The sequence below is a fragment of the Triticum aestivum genome, chromosome 5A, assembly GCF_018294505.1.
Source record: "Triticum aestivum cultivar Chinese Spring chromosome 5A, IWGSC CS RefSeq v2.1, whole genome shotgun sequence".
NCBI lineage: Eukaryota > Viridiplantae > Streptophyta > Magnoliopsida > Poales > Poaceae > Triticum > Triticum aestivum.
The window spans coordinates 69,180,056-69,199,422 of NC_057806.1; the positions used below are offsets into that span (position 1 = coordinate 69,180,056).

General features: G+C 46.7%; 3 protein-coding genes across 6 annotated transcripts; 2 read left to right on the top strand and 1 right to left on the bottom strand.

Moving 5' to 3' along the window:
- The first annotated feature begins 3,226 nt into the window (after window positions 1–3,226).
- Window positions 3,227–5,116, top strand: LOC123102346 (RING-H2 finger protein ATL65). Its single transcript, XM_044523652.1, has one exon. It carries the CDS (start codon window positions 3,373–3,375, stop codon window positions 4,624–4,626), a length of 1,254 nt encoding a protein of 417 aa, XP_044379587.1. The 5' UTR covers window positions 3,227–3,372; the 3' UTR covers window positions 4,627–5,116.
- Window positions 5,117–13,313: 8,197 nt separating this feature from the next.
- On the bottom strand, window positions 13,314–14,799 carry LOC123102348 (uncharacterized). Of its 2 annotated transcripts, none has more exons than XR_006448923.1 (2): window positions 14,276–14,799; window positions 13,314–14,151 (listed from the first exon to the last, which is right to left on the bottom strand). XR_006448923.1 is itself a non-coding variant. In XM_044523657.1 (2 exons), the coding sequence occupies exons 1-2, from the start codon at window positions 14,505–14,507 to the stop codon at window positions 13,647–13,649; spliced, it is 729 nt and encodes a 242-aa protein (XP_044379592.1). In that variant the 5' UTR covers window positions 14,508–14,783; the 3' UTR covers window positions 13,314–13,646. The 2 variants fall into 2 exon arrangements, 1 of the variants encoding a protein (XP_044379592.1); XM_044523657.1 differs by having other exon boundaries at window positions 14,284–14,783.
- Window positions 14,800–14,836: 37 nt separating this feature from the next.
- On the top strand, window positions 14,837–18,890 carry LOC123102347 (uncharacterized). Of its 3 annotated transcripts, none has more exons than XM_044523654.1 (4): window positions 14,837–15,246; window positions 15,704–16,031; window positions 16,121–16,870; window positions 17,049–18,890. In XM_044523654.1, exon 4 carries the CDS (start codon window positions 17,461–17,463, stop codon window positions 18,802–18,804), a length of 1,344 nt encoding a protein of 447 aa, XP_044379589.1. In that variant the 5' UTR covers window positions 14,837–15,246; window positions 15,704–16,031; window positions 16,121–16,870; window positions 17,049–17,460; the 3' UTR covers window positions 18,805–18,890. The 3 variants fall into 3 exon arrangements, with proteins under 3 accessions (XP_044379589.1, XP_044379591.1, XP_044379590.1); XM_044523656.1 differs by having other exon boundaries at window positions 14,875–15,246; window positions 18,365–18,603; XM_044523655.1 differs by having other exon boundaries at window positions 14,875–15,246; window positions 17,049–17,305.
- The last annotated feature ends 477 nt before the right edge of the window (window positions 18,891–19,367 follow it).

The following is a 19,367-nucleotide window of genomic DNA, read 5'->3' on the forward strand; positions in this document are numbered from 1 at the left end:
GGGTCGCTGCCGCGTGCGGGAGGGAGGGGGGAATTCGCCACGCGCGAGAGGAGAGGGGAGTAGCCGATTGATTGTGAGGCCCCAGCGATCAGCGAAAGGGGGCGAGAGAAACAGGCGAAATGCAGACTTTTTCTATTCTTCAGAGAGATAAACGACAGGCTCCCATACATCAGTTTTGGGCCAGCTCACGCCTACTCTGCCACCGGGCCCTTCACCGGTGGGGTCCACTCGACGGCCAACTCCATTGCCGATTTTGGACTTCTTTCCGTCACGCCAACGCCCCCAGATCTCCTTGGATCGGATGGTCAGAGCATTTTTATCCATCCATGGCAGATCATCGAATGCTTGCGGCCATGGGCGGATGCCCGAAATCGCACAATCCAACATGAAAGCTAGGGGAGCTTTGAAACAGTTCAGACACACCAATTCAGTCTCGGACCCACCACATCCAAATGTTTTTTTCTTTCCGGCCCTTCTCTCTTCTCTCCCAGTTGGACAAGAGTTGACATTTAATGGATATGGTTGGATGATTGGCGTCAGCTCAACTGTTGACATATGGTGAAAATTCACTGTGAGTGGGTCATATAATTTCACTTTAAAATTGGCAACTCCATTCCACCTTCCATCCCTTATTGCTCCGGGTGTGGAGGATCGGATGTTGATATAGATAGCATTGCTAGGCCGAGATCTAGGGTTGAGTTTGCCCATGGGGCATGTGGCGCTATGCCGAAGTATGGCTTGATGCAAAGTCGAGTTTTGTTGTCGCGCGTGTGAGTCGCGTCAAAAAAGATAGGTCCCTTCGTCCAGTCGTCTTTCATGATGGACAGTGTCAGAGAGGGATGGATCTAGTCAGGGCTTCCTAAATAAAGCTCAGTGTGCTCTCAAATCGGGTGGGATGGGCATCATGTTGGCTGCCTATTCGTCCTCGGGGATGTTGGGGAAGGAGAACAGGGAATCAACGCTCTTGGTCTTTCAATCTAGAGATCTCGGGCGATACTTGCTGGCATTGGTAAATATCAGTCAAGTTTTTGTACCTCTACGTCAAGCTCTGCACCTGGAGTTTCAGATTAATCAATAAATTGTCTATGTCGTGCGATTTGGGTGGTTAGGGTGGTTCATTGGTCGATGGTTCTTTTTGTTGCCTTGTGTGATGCCCTTGTTGTCAACCTCCGTAGGAGAGACCCTGTCCTCCTTCTCCTATGCTCACAAGGTCCATGCCAAAGATGGTGGAATTTTTGCATTCCCCATGAGGTAAGCATGGGGATCCAATTTGCGTTCTTGCTACTTCATTTGGGGTTTGTTAAAAAAAGTGGGTCGTAGTTTGCAAGTGCGAGCTTAGCACACAATCGACCTTTGCACATAAGGTTGGAATATCCAATCTGGAAGGCGTGACCGATGTGATGCTTCTTCTAGCAGCAGTCGGATTAGTGGAGAAAGAAAATTGTAAATCTTAGTTAACAAGAGAAGTGTCGGGCCCAGGACTAAACCTTAAAGTGTCGATTCCTTCACATCACCTCGTCAATTAACGGACGAACTAGATGGAAGTGGATAAAAGCATCACAGACTATTGAGATGAATAGTAGTGACCATTAATATCTTTTACCGATGTAAATTGAACCCGAGTATTTAAGCCTCGTATAATAATGAGTAATGGAAGAAGAAGTTTATTCCTAATCTAATTAATCATTATAGGTAGGGTTCTACCTTCTTCTCCCATAATGAGATCTAGTTCACCTCCATCAAGGCGATCCCGCTCCCCAAATCCACAAAACATAGATTGGGGTCCTGACAAGAAGATGGGAGTATATCTATTGATGAGTGTGAACTCAAGGGTTAGGGCGCTGAAAAACTCTTTCTACTGGCATTTGTAATTTGGGGTGCATATGAAAGCACCGTATGATCGAAGAACCTCTAACAAAGCATATCAAAGTCAAGCTAAAACAAAGAAAACGAAGCATTTCTACAGTAAACACAAGCACATATTCGCTGCAACTATCAGCACACACCCACGATTTGACAAGGCGGCCCTAAGCACCGAGAATTAGCACATCCGAGGAGTACACCCTAGGAGCAACCTTCGACCGCATGCGCCTAACGATTAGCGAAGGTTTGCCGACTTGAAACAATAGAGAAAGGCACTGCATGTCTGAGAACAAGCTTTCCCGGTAACTATTTTCGACAGCTACATGGAGAAGGGTGAGGAAGAAGGATGTCGTCGGCTGGGGTCGGGGTCACCCTCGAACGGGAGTGACAAGAAAACCGAAAAGTTCTTACTCAAGAAACTCTGGAGATATCTCGATATCTCGAATTGCCTTCATACAAAATTCATATATGACCCGGAGATTGGCACGCGAGAGAAGAAGTCGCTTGTGAGGCGGATTGGGCCTCATAGAAAGAGCTCTTAGGTGGAAACAAGGCATGCTGAAAATTAAATCAACGTAGATGCAACTATTTTATACGGAGACATCAAAGGGTGTAGCAGTGACTATTTTTAGGCACTAGCATGGGATTTATCAAGTGCTTTGGCGATGGTCTATGAGGGAATTTTCGATCCGGTTTCGTTAAAAAGCTATGGCCTGCGTTGAAGTGGTATCTTCAATGAATGTCATTCACTTGAATTACTATGCGCAAGTGGCTATGGATTGTTTGATAGTGGTAAATGATATTAATTCAAGCTCCCTCTATCCGGTGCAATTTTGAAGGAGATCGTGGTGTAGAAGAGCCACTAGGCAAGTGTAGAGTTCGGACATGGAGGATGAGAAACAAATCTTGAAGGGGTACTCGCGAAAGAAAAGGAAAAAAAATTGAAGATCATGCTCTTCAAAAGGCAACTCCAGGCCTCAGACTATCCGTATGTTACTATCTCCACAGAGGGAGCTTGTTTTTTGAATGATATGTTACTATCCATATGTTACCCCCGCACATTTTGAATTGACAAAGTCATTTGCAATTCAAAGAAAAAAAAGCATGATTATTTCTATTCAGGTTAAACAAACTGGAGTACAAAAGAAAACTTGATTTCAGTCGAAAAGAAAACCCTTGATTTCCCCGCCTCCATGTGTTTTTGTAACACAAAGGTGATTTCCACGCCTCAATTTTTTTTTAAGGACGGACATTAGTACCAGTGGTGGTGGTGGCGAAATGAATGCATTTGGCACTCGTAATAAATCATGCCACCAACCAGCGTGAGTGTAGTGTGTAGCCATGGTGGAGCTTCGCACTCGGCTCGACCACACTCTCCCTAGTTCCCACCAATGATGCGCCGCAGCCTCACTTCCACTCGCTGCTGCCATGTGCGCACCTCCTCCACCTCCTCCTACTACGCACTGAGACGGTGAGAAAGCAGAGGCAAGGGAGAGCGGGGAGAACGCCATGCACGCGCACCGCCCGCCGCCGCCGCCGGGCGGTTCGCCGGCGCCGGCGCCCTCTCCGTCCCCGTACCAGTCGCCAATGCCGTCCCCGACAGCGGCATTTCAGGGCGGGCTCATCAGCTCGCCGCCTTCTCCCTCTGCGGTCGCGTCGCCTGGACCGGCGCCCGTGCCTGCGCCCGCGCCGGAGCCTAATGCGGTGCTCGCGTACGCGGGCGCGCGGCGAGGCGGGGGTGGCATGAGCCCGCCGCTCATCGCCATGCTGGCGGTGGTGGGGGCTGCGCTGCTCGTGGTGCTCTACGCGCGGCTGGCCAGGCGCGTGGTCCGAGCCGTCCGGCGGCGGTGGCGTGGGTGGAGGAGGCGGCGGCGGCTGCTGATGCTCCCGCTCGGCTCCCCGGCGCACGACTCCTTCGCGTCCTTCACCACCTACGACAACTTCTACCACACCTTCTCGCCGTACGGCTTGGACGACGCGGCCATCAAGTCGCTGCCCTCGGCGCAGTTCCTCAAGGCGGAGGCCGCGCGCGCGAGCGCCGGCGCCCGCGACTGCGCCGTGTGCCTGCTGGAGTTCGCCGACGGCGACGAGCTCCGCGCGCTGCCGCTGTGCGCGCACGCCTTCCACGCCGACTGCATCGACGTCTGGCTCCGCGCGCACGCCTCCTGCCCGCTCTGCCGCGCCGCCGTCGCGCTCCCGCCCCCCGTCTCCTCGCCGCTCCGCTCCGCCCGACGCGTTCGCCCCAGCCTCGACGACCTCCTCTTCTTCCACCCCGTCCCGCCGCCTCCACAAAACGACGCCGGCGCCCTGCCGGAGATCACGCCGGCCAGCCCCGATCAGCTCAACCCGAGGGACTTCCTCCTCAAGCGCTCCTACTCCTTCGGCTTCGAGCGAAATATCGCCACGGAGGCCGCGTCCACAGCATCCCCTTCCTGGCGCTACCGCTTGGGCGGCGGAGGCGGGGACGGCGCCAGCGGCCGCGGCCGGAGCTTCTGGAGCAAGCGCTGGCCGTCCCCATTCGGCGGCGTCGGGGGCTCCGCGGCGGCCGCAGCCCGTGTGTTCTCGTTCCGCTCGGCCGCGGGCAAGTCCTCCCCCTTCGCCCGCCGCCGCGCCGGCGCAGCCCCCGCAGGAGGCGGGTTCTTCATGTCCCTGTCCTCCGAGCCCCCGTCCATCGCCGCGGCGAGGCGGAGCAACCGCGCGTCGAGCCGGCTCCGGTGCGGGGACCCCGAGGCGCTGCTCTCGCCGGACCGTCTCAGCCGCTGACCCCAAGAAAACCTCCCACCGCCGGCTCCGGCGGTGGTGTGTGACCCCACCGGTGCCGGTGCCGTGCACTGTCCTCGCGCGCCGCGGTGGTGGTGGTGGTGGGCCTGCGTTGCGTGGACAGAGAGGGAGGCAGCAGTAATGGCGCGTTAAATGCGCGGCCTGCCGAGGTTTTAATGGCGGGGGGACGAGGCGTGTCCTCTTCTGCGCAGGCCTCGACGCGTTCGAAATTTTCAACCCGAATTTTGACCAAATGCTCATCGTGGACCGCGAGGTGCGGTGGTAAACCAAGTCGGTGACCATCTGAGCCGTCCGATCAGAAAACGAACGGCTCTCGGTGCACCGGAGCGCTCGTTTTCTCGTCGGACAGCTCAAATGGAGGGCAGCAGTGGAACCGTTGCCATGTGTTCTTCTCTACTGGTAGAAAACTCAGTTATATAGAAGCAGTGTGTTTCAGTTTAAGAGAAGTTGCCGTCCTATTTGTTGTACCATATATTTGTTCACAAATATTTGTCAAAATTTTCCGCAAGAAAAAGAATATTCATCTTCGTTGACCGGTCTATATCTTCGTAGGTATGAATTTTATGGTATTCGTATGTTTACATCTGCATATTTTTTGAACATTCTCTTGTGCCGTCGTGAGCTTCCCCAAATGTCGTGTATTGCGGCTTTTTCATGCGTCCATCCTAACTTTTGCCGGATGGGTCATTCGCTTCGAATGGTTTGGTGGGTGCTGGTATGGTGTTGCGAGATGCGTCGGGAGCCACCGTGATTTCAGCATGTAGAACTGTTCCCGTGTAGAGATGCATCGGAAGCAGAATTAAGCGCGTGTATGGAGGGGTTATCATCGGCATTGATGAGAACCGAGCTGTCTGTCGAAGTGGAGGTGCATTCCCTTGAGTTGATCAAGCTTGTGCAGTCCAGCGACAGTGATAGATCAATTTATGCGTATCTAATCAAAGACATTAAGCATATGATGAGTTGATCAAGCTTGTGCAGTCCAGCGACAATGATAAATCAATTTATGCTTATCTAATCAAAGACATTAAGCACATGATGAATTGATCAAGCTTGTGCAGTCCAGCGACAATGGTAGATCAATTTATGCTTATCTAATCAAAGACATTAAGTATATGACGAGCATCCGTGAAACTCGTATTACTTGTATCCTTAGACCCCAAAATAAAGTTAGAAATTGTTTGGCTATTTTTGCTAGAGAGGAAGGGAGAACTATGACTTGGTTACCCTCTAGTCCTCCTAGAGTTTTGGAACTTGCATCTTTTCATTGTAACTCTGTCGGGGTTTGAGTAATACAAGTTTCAGGTTGCAAAAGGAAAAGAAAAAAACTATTGTGGAATTTGTTGTCACATATTGCCACACTCTACCTACGCCATGATAGAATACGTGTTTGTCAAGAATCAGTTAGGATCTAATCTAATCCCTTGTAATTAGGAAAGGTTTTATAACTATATATATGATGTGTATGCCGCACCATATTGGTGTCGAGCATTGCCTTCTCAACCGATCTCTCGCAAAAACCCATCTAGGTTTACATTGTATCAGACTAGGTTTGATATATCGACTTCCGCACTCTCCCTCGCCGCCACCTCCTCCACCCTTGTTTCATCTCCCTCGTCGTCGACTTCCTATGGCGTCGCTTCATCCGGCCCGTTCCACTTTGGCCATCTGATCATTGTCAAGCTCTCATCGGACTCCTTCATGATATGGCGGGCGCAGGTCACCTCCCTCCTCCGCAGCCATCTACTCCATGGCTATGTTGATGGCACTTTCCCGTGCCTGCTACCTCTTGAGCACTGCATTGGTTTTCCCTTGAAGATGAAAGGGTGATGCAGTAGAGCAGCGTAAGTATTTCCCTCGGTTTTTGAGAACCAAGGTATCAATCCAGTAGGAGGCCACGCACGAGTCCCTCGCAACCAACGCGATAAAGGGGTTGTCAATCCCTTCACGGTCACCTACGAGAGTGAGATCTGATAGATATGATAAGATAATATTTTTGGTATTTTTATGATAAAGAGAAATAAAGATGCAAGTAAAATAAATGGCAAAGGAAATAACTAAGTATTGGAAGATTAATATGATGGAAAATAGACCCGAGGGCCATAGGTTTCACTGGAGGCTTCTCCCGAGAGCATAAATATTACGGTGGGTGAACTAATTACTGTTGAGCAATTGACAGAATTGAGCATAGTTATGAGAATATCTAGGTATGATCATGTATATAGGCATCACGTCCGAGACAAGTAGACCGACTCCTGCCTGCATGTACTACTATTACTCCACACATCGACCACTATCCATCATGCATCTAGAGTATTAAGTTCAAGAGAACAGAGTAACGCTTTAAGCAAGATGACATGATGTAGAGGGATAAACTCATGCAATCTTCCCCTAACAATAAAGCAAATAGTGCTTCTGGTCGTCCGTCATTAAAACTGCCCCTAAAGTTGTAAATTATTACCCACCAATGCCACCGGTAAGTGAGAAAAACGTTTGGTTTGTTTTATTTTGTTTTGTCTGCGGTGGGCATAGCTAAAAAGGAAGAGATCCTCTCTTATGAATAACCATGCACACAGCGCACTGGTTGGTGCCTTCACCTACCACGCTGGAGGTTGTGTGTTCGATCCCCACCCTTTTCCTTTTTTCCAAAAGATCAAATACTTTTTGAAATTTTCATATCTTTCAAACCCTAACTCCAAATCTAACATGTCATATATGATAATTCATCAGAAAAATGTGTAGATTCCAAATATTCCTTTATCATTAATTTTTATAAATATCATTAATTTTTATAAATATCATTAATTTTTAGAAATATGTTCAGGGTGCAAACTTAAATAATACGTTCTTTATATGATGAGATATTTTAGAAATGCCTATTACATATACCCTTATAGATTGGTTGTTTTTTGTGGAGCAATCCGATATGTTTGCAACCAAATTAAGTCTTGAATTGAATTATGGTTGCAAATGCACATATATTTTTATATATGCAAACACATATATGACAAAAATAATGCTCTTATGCACATGCTATCATTGAATACTAAAACGTACTTTGCTATTTTCATTCTAATGCAATATTTTTTGGGCATCACCGAGAAACAACATCAAATGCATAAACATATACCGGCAATTAGGTAGATATTTGTGTTGTATAATGAATTCTAAACACCTTGAGTACACTTCAAAAATCATCACACATTTATGTTTTTTCACAACACCACTTAGCATGTTGTTGTTGCGTGGCAGCATGAAAGATTTCAAGGGATTTGCTGTGTCGTCAAGTGTGTGTATGAGGGGTGAATTTTTTTCTCCCGTTGCAACGCACGGGCATGTTTGCTATATGATATAAACCCCATCTTGTTATCCTCGATGGCAACAATACAATACGTGCCTTGCTGCCCCTACTGTCACTGGGAAAGGACACCACAAGATTGAACCCAAAGCTAAGCACTTCTCCCATTGCAAGAAAGATCAATCTAGTAGGCAAACCAAACTGATAATTCGAAGAGACTTGCAAAGATAACCAATCATACATAAAAGAATTCAGAGAAGATTCGAATATTGTTCATAGATAAACTTGATCATAAACCCACAATTCATCGGTCTCAACAGACACACCGCAAAAGAAGATTACATCGAATAGATCTCCACAAGAGAGGGGGGGAACTTTGTATTGAGATCCAAAAAGAGAGAAAAAGCCATCTAGCTAATAACTATGGACCCATAGGTCTGAAGTAAACTACTCACACTTCATCGGAGAGGCTATGGTGTTGATGTAGAAGCCCTCCGTGATCGATACCCCCTCCAGCGGAGCTCCGGAAAAGGCCCCAAGATGGGATCTCGTGGATACAGAAATTTATGGTGGTGGAATTAGGGTTTTGGCTCCGTATCTGGTAGTTTGGGGGTACGTAGGTATATATAGGAGGAAGGAGTACGTCGGTGGAGCAACGTGGGCCCCGCGAGGGTGGAGGGCGCGCCTGGGGGGGTAGGCGCGCCCCCCTACCTCGTGCCTTCCTGGTTGATTGCTTGTCATAGGGTCCAAGTCCTCTGGATCATGTTCGTTCCAAAAATCACGTTCCCGAAGGTTTCATTCTGTTTGGACTCTGTTTGATATTCTTTTTCTGCGAAACCCTAAAATAGGCAAAAACAACAATTCTGGGTTGGGCCTCCGGTTAATGGGTTAGTCCCAAAAATAATATAAAAGTGTATAATAAAGCCCAATAAGTCCAAAAAAGGATATAATATAGCATGGAACAATCAAAAATTATAGATACGTCGGAGATGTATCAAGCATCCCCAAGCTTAATTCGTGCTCGTCCTCGAGTAGGTAAATGATAAAAAACAGAATTTTTGATGTGGAATGCTACTTGGCATAATTTCAATGTAATTCTTTTAATTGTGGTATGAATATTTAGATCCAAAAAATTCAACACAAAAGTTTAATATTGACATAGAAATAATAATATCAAGCATACTAACTAAGCAATTATGTCTCTTCAAAATAACATGGTCAAAGAAAGCTATCCCTACAAAATCATATAGTCTGGCTATGCTCCATCTTCACCACAGAAAGTATTCAAATCATGCACAACCCCGATGACAAGCCAAGCAATTGTTTCATACTTTTGGTGTTCTCAAACTTTTTCAATCTTCACGCAATACATGAGTGTGAGCCATGGACATAGCACTATAGGTGGAATAGAATGGTGGTTGTGGAGAAGACAAAAAGGGAGAAGATAGTCTCACATCAACTAGGCGTATCAACGGGCTATGGAGATGCCCATCAATAGATATCAATGTGAGTGAGTAGGGATTGCCATGCAACGGATGCACTAGAGCTATAAGTATATGAAAGCTCAACAAAAGAAACTAAGTGGGCGTGCATCCAACTTGCTTGCTCATGAAGACCTAGGGCATTTGAGGAAGCCCATCGTTGGAATATACAAGCCAAGTTCTATAATGAAAAATTCCCACTAGTATATGAAAGTGGTAGCATAGGAGACTCTCTATCATGAAGATCATGGTGCTACTTTGAGACACAAGTGTGGAAAAAGGATAGTAGTATTGCCCCTTTTTTGGGGGGCCTTCTTTTTTTTGGCCTTTCTTTTTTTATTGGGACAATACTCTATGAATGATGATCCTCACACTTCTATTTATTTACAACTCAATGATTACAACTCGATACTAGAACAAAATATGACTCTATATGAATGCCTCCAGCGGTGTACCGGGATAGCAATTATGCATGAGTGAGTTATATGAAAGAATAATGAATGGTGGCTTTGCCACAACTAAAATGTCAACTACATGATCATGCGAAGCAATATGACAATGATGTAGCGTGTCATAGTAAACGGAACGGTGGAAAGTTGCATGACAATATATCTCGGAATGGCTATGGAAATACCATGATAGGTAGGTATGGTGTCTGTTTTGAGGAAGGTATATGGTGGGTGTATGATACCGGCGAAAGATGCGCGGTATTAGAGAGGCTAGCAATGGTGGAAGGGTGAGAGTGCGTATAATCCATGGACTCAACATTAGTCATAAAGAACTCACATACTTATTGCAAAAATCTATTAGTTATCGAAGCAAAGTACTACGCGCATGCTCCTAGGGGGATAGATTGGTAGGAAAAGACCATCGCTCGTCCCCGACCGCCACTCATAAGGAGGACAATCAATAAATACATCATGCTCCGACTTCTTAACATAACGGTTCACCATACGTGCATGCTACGGGAATCACAAACTTTAACACAAGCATTTCTCAAATTCACAACTACTCAACTAGCACGACTCTAATATCACCATCTCCATATCTCAAAACAATTATCAAGTTTCAAACTTCTCATAGTATTCAACACACTCATAAGAAAATTTTATTATTAATCTTGAATGCCTAACATAAGTAAAGCAAATTACCATGCTGTTTTGTAGGACTCTCAAAATAATCTAAGTGAAACATGAGAGAACAAAAGTTTCTATAAAACAAATCCACCATCGTGCGCTAAAAGATATAAGTGAAGCAATAGGGCAAACACTATATAACTCAAAAGATATAAGTGAAGCACATAGAGTATTCTAACAATTTCCGAATCATGAGTGTCTCTCTCAAAAAGCTGTGTGCAGCAATGCTGATTGTGGAAAACTAACAAATAAAGACTCAAATAATACAAGACGCTCCAAGCAAAACACATATCTTGTGGTAAATAAAAATATAGCTCCAACTAAAGTTACCGATAGAAGTAGACGAAAGAGGGGATGCCTTCCGGGGAATCCCCAAGCTTTGGCTTTTAGGTGTCCTTAGATTATCTTGGGAGTGCCATGGGCATCCCCAAGCTTAGGCTCTTGCCACTCCTTGTTCCATAATCCATCAAATCTTTACCCAAAACTTGAAAATTTCACAACACAAAACTTAAAGTAGAAGATCTCATGAGCTCCGTTAGCGAAAGAAAACAAAACACCACTTCAAGGTACTGTAATGTAATGCCCTCGATGCGGCTATACCTCCCACGTGTCGAAGCACGACTTAGAGGCATAACCACATTGAAAGCAATGTCGCAAGTGAGGTAATCTTCACAACAACCCATGTAATACAATAAGGGAAAGAGAGATACATAGTTGGCTTACAATCGTCACTTCACACAATACATGAATAAAACATTACATCAACCAGATACACACAAGGTCCGACTACGGAACCCAAAATAAAAGAAGACTATCCCAAGTGCTACACAGATCCCCGATCGTCCCGACTGGGCTCCACTACTGAACAACTGGAAACGGAACAACATAAAGGACAAGATCTTCATCGAGCTCCTCCTTGATCTTGGTTGCGTCATCTGCACGGTTCAACGGCACCTGCAAGCTGGTTTTGGAAGGAATCTATGAGTCACAGGGACTCAGCAATCTCACACCCTCGCGATCAAGACTATTTAAGCTTATGGGTAAGGTAAAGGTATGATGTGGAGCTGCAGCAAGCGACTAGCATATATGGTGGCTAACATACGCAAATGAGAGCGAGAAGAGAAGGCAAAAGCACGGGCGAACAACTATGATCAAGAAGTGATCCTAGAACAACCTACGTCAAACATAACTCCAACACCGTGTTCACTTTCCGGACTCCGCCGAGAGGAGACCATCACGGTAACACACGCGGTTGGTGCATTTTAATTAAGATCAACTTCAGGTTTTCTACAACCGGGCATTAACAAATTCCCATCTGCCCATAACCGCGGGCACAACTTTCAAAAGTTCATAACCCTGCAGGGGAGTCCCAACTTAGCCCATCACAAGCTCTCACGGTCAACGAAGGATATTCCTTCTAGCGGGAAGGCCCGATCAGACTCAGAATCCCGGTTACAAGACATCTCGACAATGGTAAAAGCAAGTCCAGCAACATCGCCCGAATGTGCCGACAAATTCCGATAGGAGCTGCACATATCTCGTTCTCAGGGCACACTCATATAAGACTAGCTACGAGTAAAACCAACCCTCAAGTTTCCCCGAGGTGGCCCCGCAGGCAGCTCAGTTCGGACCAACACTCAGAGGAGCACTGGGCCGGGGGGGGGGTTAAAATAAAGATGACCCTTGAGTCCGTGAAACCCAAGGGAAAAAGAGGCTAGGTGGCGAAAGGTAAAACCAATGTTGGGCATTGCTGGAGGAGTTTTATTCAAGGCGAACTGTCAAGGGGTTCCCATTATAACCCAACCGCGTAAGGAACGCAAAATCCGGGAACATAACACCGATATGACGGAAACTAGGGCGGCAAGAGTGGAACAAAACATCAGGCATAAGGCCGAGCCTTCCAACCTTTACCAAGTATATATATGCATTAATTAAATAAGAGATATTGTGATATCCCAACAAATAACCATGTTCCAAACATGGAACAAGCTCCAATCTTCACCTGCAACTAACAATGCTATAAGAGGGGCTGAGCAAAGCGATAACATAGCCAAACAACGGTTTGCTAGGACAAGGTGGGTTAGAGGCTTGGCTTAACAATACGGGAGGCATGATAAAGCAAGTGGTAGGTATCGCATCATAGGCATAGCAAAAGAGCGAGCAACTAGCAAGCAAAGATAGAAGTGATTTCGAGGGTATGGTCATCTTGCCTGAAATCCCGCAAGGAAGAAGAATGAGTCCATGAAGAAGACACACGTGCGTAGTCGAACGGATCCTCACAAACGCGACGTTATCGGAACCAACCCAAAGAAGCAACACCGGAAAGAAACACACAACATAGTAAACAAACAACACATGGACATGACATGATGCACAACCAAGTATGATGCATGTCCGGTTTAATGATACATGGCATGGCATGGCAAAGTGCAACAAACAACACTACAACTTAAGTGGAGCTCAATATGCAACGGAGTTGCATATTAAAGAAAACACCACATGACTTATTTAGTTCTCTCTCGTTTATGTACCCAACAAGATTAAATGTTGATTAACATGGCAAGAGGGGAAGCATAAGTAAACTACACATCTAGGCAAGTTTAAATGAGGCCGAAACAACAAGCAACAAGTCCGGAAAAACCTCATGTGCATATATTAGGTTTGGTACTTTTCTGCCCTAAACATAATTTTAGAGTTGTTAAACATGCTAGATGAGTGCATCATGTTAAACTAGGCATTTTTCTACCCCATGTACATATAAAGTTTATTAGATTTGGAGCTACGGTTATTTAGTTATGAAATAAAGCATTTTAACATGACATAGGGGCAAAATTTATGCAAACATCATTTTAAACATTTTAAACATAGATGAAAGTTGGATATTAATAAACTAGACAAAATTCTGGACATTCTGCATATAAAGTTTGTTTTAATCCGATGCACGGGTGAGAAGTTATTAGATGCATGATTCTAGGGACTAAACTGCAAAACAGTTATTTCAGGAAAAAGCTAAACTCTTAGCAGCAGGAAAAAACACAACGGGCCGAATCTGGCTAGGCCAAGTGTACAGGAGAGGGCTGGAGGGGCTGCTCACTTTGGGCCAGGCCCAGGTGGAGGAGGAAGGCCAGCAGGGGCTGGGCCTGGGTGCGAGGCAAGAGGAGGCCCATGCGCGGGCGCTGATCTGGCGGTCAAGCGGTTCAGCGAGGCAGGACTGGTCAACGCGAGCGCTCGTCCCCTTCCCTGGTTCGAACGAAGCAGAGTACGCAGGGGAACGGCGGCAAGGCAGCAGCGGAGGGCGGCGTCTGGCGCGATGCAGGGGAACTTGGCGCAACTCCGGCGAGCTGAGGACTCCGGCGGAACTGCAGGGATGGAGCGGACGAACGGTCCCAGCCCTATGGAGCCGATTTGACCAGAGGCGAGGCGAGGCGAGGTGTGGAACAGGGTGAAGATGGGCTTCAGGTCCAGGCAGTCATGGCGGGGAGGCGCTCCGGCGAGGCAGGGGACGGCCAGAGGTCGGGGATGGGCTAGACCCTCCATTCCCAGTCGGATCCGGTGAAGACTTGAGGTCCAGGAGCCATGGCGTCCTCGGGAGCTCCTGAGGTCATCCATGGCAGAGAGGGAGAGAGGTTAGAGAGGAAGAAAAATACGGCAGGGCGAGAGAGAGGAGTACAGAGAGAAGAAATGGCATAGGGGAAGAAGAAAGAAGAGCAGGGGCACACCAGATGACCTGCGAGGGGCGGCGCCGCCGGGGCCAACGGCGAGGACGGAGGGGCGGAGCAGGGGCTTGCACAAGGGAGCGAGAGGTTCGCTGGGGGTCTCTGCTCGCGAAAAACTGGGAGCGAGGCTGCGGTGGCGACCGTGGTGGTGCTGGATCCGGTCACGGGAGGTCATCGGGGTCTCGTTCCCTGCCGGATAGAAGCGGCGGCGAGCCGGGCGGACTTGGAGCCCCATGACGCGAGGTGAGGTGCGCTGCTGCGCTGGCAACCGGTGGGGAGCTGCTCGTGATCCCCTCGGGATCGAGCAGGGGAGGCGTCGGTGGATGGAGGGGGCTAGATTGGTGGATCGCACTGGTTGGGTGAGAAGGGGATCTGAGAGGATCCCGAGGAAGATGCAGTGGCGGCGCTGAGGCTGGCCCCAATGCAGAGAACTTCAGCAAGAACTTCGGGTCCAACTCAGCAAAAATTCCTACGTGGCATTGATTAAATGAAGAGAGAGAGCTTTGGAGGAACTTAGCTAGTTCTGGTAACATAGCGCTGCATACGAGAAAAAAATTAATGCTAATCGATCCTGTGTGCGGCGGCCGGACACATCGCGAAGCAACCAAGAAAATCCCCACCCGTGTGACTTTCTCTTCCTCCACGCCTGGGCCTCATCCTTCTCCCTCCCTGCCGCCTTGGAGCTCCGGCGCCCTGCACTCCGTCTTGCCGGCCGGCGGCGGCTCTGGCAAGCGGCGCAAAGCCACCAGATTCATGGCCAAGTCCGGTGCCCGTAAGGACGCCGCGCAAGTCCGGCCATCGGCCACCTCGCCGCCGCTGCAGCACTCCCCCGGCGCCACAGCAAGCTCGTTCGCCAGCCGCTCTCCACAGCTTCTCTTCTACCCCGGCGCCCCGACAAGATCCTCGGCCAGCCCCTCGACACCACCACACCTGTACCCGCCTCTCATGGAATCCTCCTCAGCCAACCCTACATGGTATAAAATTTCTGCTTTAATTCAATCTTTGGCAATTACAATTTCTGTAGCTCGAGTATGCAGCATTATGTAATTCAATTTGGGTTATAGAGCAGCATTAGGTAATTGTAATTTCTATAGCTCGAGTACCTGATTCAGCATGTGTGCGTGTTGAAGCAGAGAGACTCTGAAGTCTTAGCCTTAATTTCTGTAGCATTAGACCATTGCAATTCTTCAGGTTTTTGCTTGCTGAATCGGATTTCTGTAGCGTTAGAGCTTTGGAGGATATGCAAGTCCCCCGTGATGTGTGTCTGTGTGCTTATTGTGCAAACGGTTTACTACTATATCAGACACTTGAACTTGGATGTGCTTCGCTTGTTTGTTTGTACTTTTTTCTTGCAATGATTAGAACAGACAAAAGTTTCTAATAGCAAGCTTTGGACAATGCTTCTTAATTCTGATATTTACAATATAACAGGAGGCCGATGTATACCTCTGCACCTGAAGGCCTGCTAAGTTTTGGACAATTACCGCCCATGAATCCTTACAATTTTCAACCTCAGCCAATGCACCATCATGAACAAGGATACCAAAATATGGAGAATTTGCACTTTGTTGGTGCTTCCCCACATGATCCCTTTTCAACACCACCGCCACCACCGCACTCTAATGTTTCATCTCAGTCTGCTCCCACCAAAGTTGATTCAAAGAAAAAGAAAAGGAAGGTCAAGAGTGTAGATGCCGACGAATCGGGAGCAAGGACCGCATATCGTCTGCCCTATACACCCGAGGAACATGAGAGACTGGTAAGGATATTCGTTGCTCAAATCCGTTTAGTTGCATATAATTTCTTGTTTGTTGTTGGCCTCAACTGAATTAATTGTGAACAATGTAGGCAGGTGCTTGGCTGGAGTGTTCACTCAATCCCATTGATGGGAACGGAAAGAAGTCTGAGCAGTTTTGGGATGACATTGCTGCTCTATACAATACTGCCACACCAAGTAACCGCAAAAGAGATCGGAATCAGCTCAAGACGGAATGGCAAAGGACCAAGAAAAGGCTCGCCGCTTTCCACGGTGAGTGGATTGCCGTTATGGGAGTGTATCATAGTGGTCACAATAGTCATGACCTGCAAAAAATGGCGTTGGAGAAGTATGAACGGAACTATCACCAGCCTTTCCAACATTTAACTATGTGGGAAAAAATCAAGGATGATTCAAAATGGCTAGCCTCTTATAAAAACATGATGGCAAAAAAGGAAACATGACAGAGACCGATCTCCCATCAAATATGATCAACTTGGAGGCCGAAGAGCGCCCAAAAGCTGGTCGTGATAAGGCTAAGGCTGAACGTGCTGGTAAAGGAAAGTCGGGAGGGATCTCACAAGAGCTTGGAGAAAGGCTAGACAAGTTCATCGAGGTTAACAATCAATCGAAGGAGGAGCGCCAAAAGGTGATAGACAGCCAGGTTCTTTTATCAAATCAACAGCTTGAAACCGCAAAGATCAACAGCAAGACAAAAATGTTGGATGTTTACTCCAAAATGCTTTTAGCGGACACATCTAAAATGGATGATGCTGAAAAGGCTCGGCGTGCTAAGGCTTTGAGCAGAATGGAGGCCATATTATTTCCTGAAGAAGCTTCAGGTATTGTTAATTCCCAAGCACATGTACTCATTTCAAGCATCTCCAAGCAACTACTAACTATTTCATTGTTTGTCTCTCGATCGGTTAATTTTTGTTGTGAACCTGAGTAGTCGCTCTATTTCATGAGAAAATAATTATTATGGCTACTGATTATTATTTTTTTCTACTGATTGGCAAGGTGATTGAAGGGAAAAAGTGGTGCACTATGAAGCATATTAGAAATTGGCTCGGTCAGTTTGTTGTGTAAACCTGATGGATCGTTCATCACTTTTGTTGTCCGGTCAGTTTATTGTGTGCACCGATCAGCTACTCTAAAATTGATGTGAACGTGATGGTTTGCTGTTAGCTTTTGGACTGATCAGCTACTACTATTGTCAGTTACCTTTTATGAATCATCGGTGAAGCTACTCTAATTGATGGACCGATCAGCTACTACTATGCCCGTTACCTTTTTTAATCATTGCTGAAGCTCAATCGTTTGAGTTTTCATTTACACATGAATCGTTTCACAACAGTGTGCTATATATACAAGCGTATGCCTTCTCTTTTCCTCACTCCTGCACACTGCACCACTTCTTTCCCTGTTCAAGATGGCCAGTAGTGAACCAGACGATGGTTCCGATGGTGAAGCTGAAGCAAGTATCACCAATCCTTCCTCCCTCTACACACTAGAAGACTACCTTGTCCAGATGGACATGTTAGATTCATTAGGCAAGGGGATCGCAGCAGAAGTGAAGGAAAGCCTCGAAGATCAAGCAACATCAAGAAGAAGTGGTCCGAGGACTTACGTGAACACGCCACGTGAAGCAGCCGCCGAGCAATTGGTACGCGACTATTTCTGTGATAATCCTATCTACAAGAAAAAAGTATTTCGTAGAAGATTTCGGATGAGAAGGCCTCTTTTCGAGCGTATTGTGCATGCACTAGGAGAGTGGTCTCCTGAGTTCACGCAAAGGAAAGATGCTCTTGACCGCGATGGACTCTCTCCGTTGCAGAAATGCACATCGGCTATTCGCCAATTGGCGTATGGTACCCCGGCGGACGCTCTCGATGAGTATCTGAAGATTGCCGAGGGCACTTCAGTTAAGTGCTTAAAACTGTTTGTTGAAGGCGTGATTCATATATTTGGTGATGAGTATATGCGAAGACCCAATGTCGACGATGTGCAACGCTTACTTGATATTGGAGAGACACGTGGGTTTCCCGGTATGTTAGGAAGCCTCGATTGTATGCATTGGCATTGGGAGAAATGTCCATTAGAGTGGAGGGGGCAATTCACTAGCGGGTATAAAGGAGCCCCTACTGTTATTCTAGAGGCGGTTGCATCTCAAGATCTTTGGATATGGCATGCCTTTTTTGGTGTTGCCGGATCCAACAATGACATCAACGTGCTTAACCAATCAACGCTGTTCATTGAGCAACTGAAAGGGCAAGCTCCTCGAGTGAACTATACTGTCAACGAGAAGGAATATCAACTTGGTTATTACCTTGTAGATGGAATATACCCCGAGTGGGCAGCATTCATGAAGTCAATACCGATGGCTTTAACAGAAAAGCACAAGTTGTTTGCGAAACATCAAGAGGGAGCAAGAAAGGACGTGGAACGTGCATTTGGTGTGTTGCAGGCGCGATGGTCTATTTTACGGCTTCCGGCACGTTTATATGAACGGGGTGATCTCAATAATATTATGTTGGCATGCATCATTCTACACAACATGATAGTCGATGATGAACATGAAGAGGCGGGAAATATTCTTGATTTGAATTATGAAGCAGGCTCGTCGATTGCCCTTCCTTCAGTATTTACTCATGGTGACATGCCAGAATTTGCCGAGGTACTTGAAAGAGATGCTAGAGTTCGTGATCGTCCAACGCATAAGGCTCTTAAAAATGATTTGATTGAGCATATATGGAGAAAGTTTGGGCGCGAATAAATTATATCCAAGTCTTGATCGATGTATTGCTAAATATGTTCTATATATTTCAATAATATAATATTATACTTTATTATTTGTTATAATCAAAATTTGTGTTCTTTTATTTATCCATAAGTATTGGAAAACACAAATTTTGTTGGTACATGCCACATATAGATCACAAAGTTGAAGTACTACTATAGATCCCACAAAAGCAATAAATAAACCCTCTAAGTTACCACCCATAAGTTACCACCCACTGTGGAGGTAGTAACATAGAGTAGTAACATGCTTACGTGGCATGTATGTTACTACTCTATGTTACTCCCCATTGGGGCCAGCCTGAATAGGAAAGACGGGACAGCTCCCCTAAATTTTAGGGTTGGATCTAATATTTATATCAGATGAGTTTTAGGTTAGGGGCTAACTCGTCCCTCCGATCAAAATCGGACGGTCGAGGATAAATAGCTTAGGAGAGTCCAATGAGAAACCGATGATGTTTTATAGATGTTTGGGGATGATCCGGACACAACGGTGGCGACAGTCCGGGTCGGGTTCGGGACAACTTTCGGACACGCGCG

Bases quoted from the DNA above. Each gene is read 5' to 3' on its own strand.
- LOC123102346 (XM_044523652.1), top strand. From the start codon at position 3,373: ATGCACGCGCACCGCCCGCCGCCGCCGCCGGGCGGTTCGCCGGCGCCG.
- LOC123102348 (XM_044523657.1), bottom strand. From the start codon at position 14,507: ATGGGGCTCCAAGTCCGCCCGGCTCGCCGCCGCTTCTATCCGGCAGGG. The intron at 14,152-14,283 runs GTCATCTGGTGT...GGATGACCTCAG, and splicing joins GGCGGCGCCGCCCCTCGCAG to GAGCTCCCGAGGACGCCATG.
- LOC123102347 (XM_044523654.1), top strand. From the start codon at position 17,461: ATGGCCAGTAGTGAACCAGACGATGGTTCCGATGGTGAAGCTGAAGCA.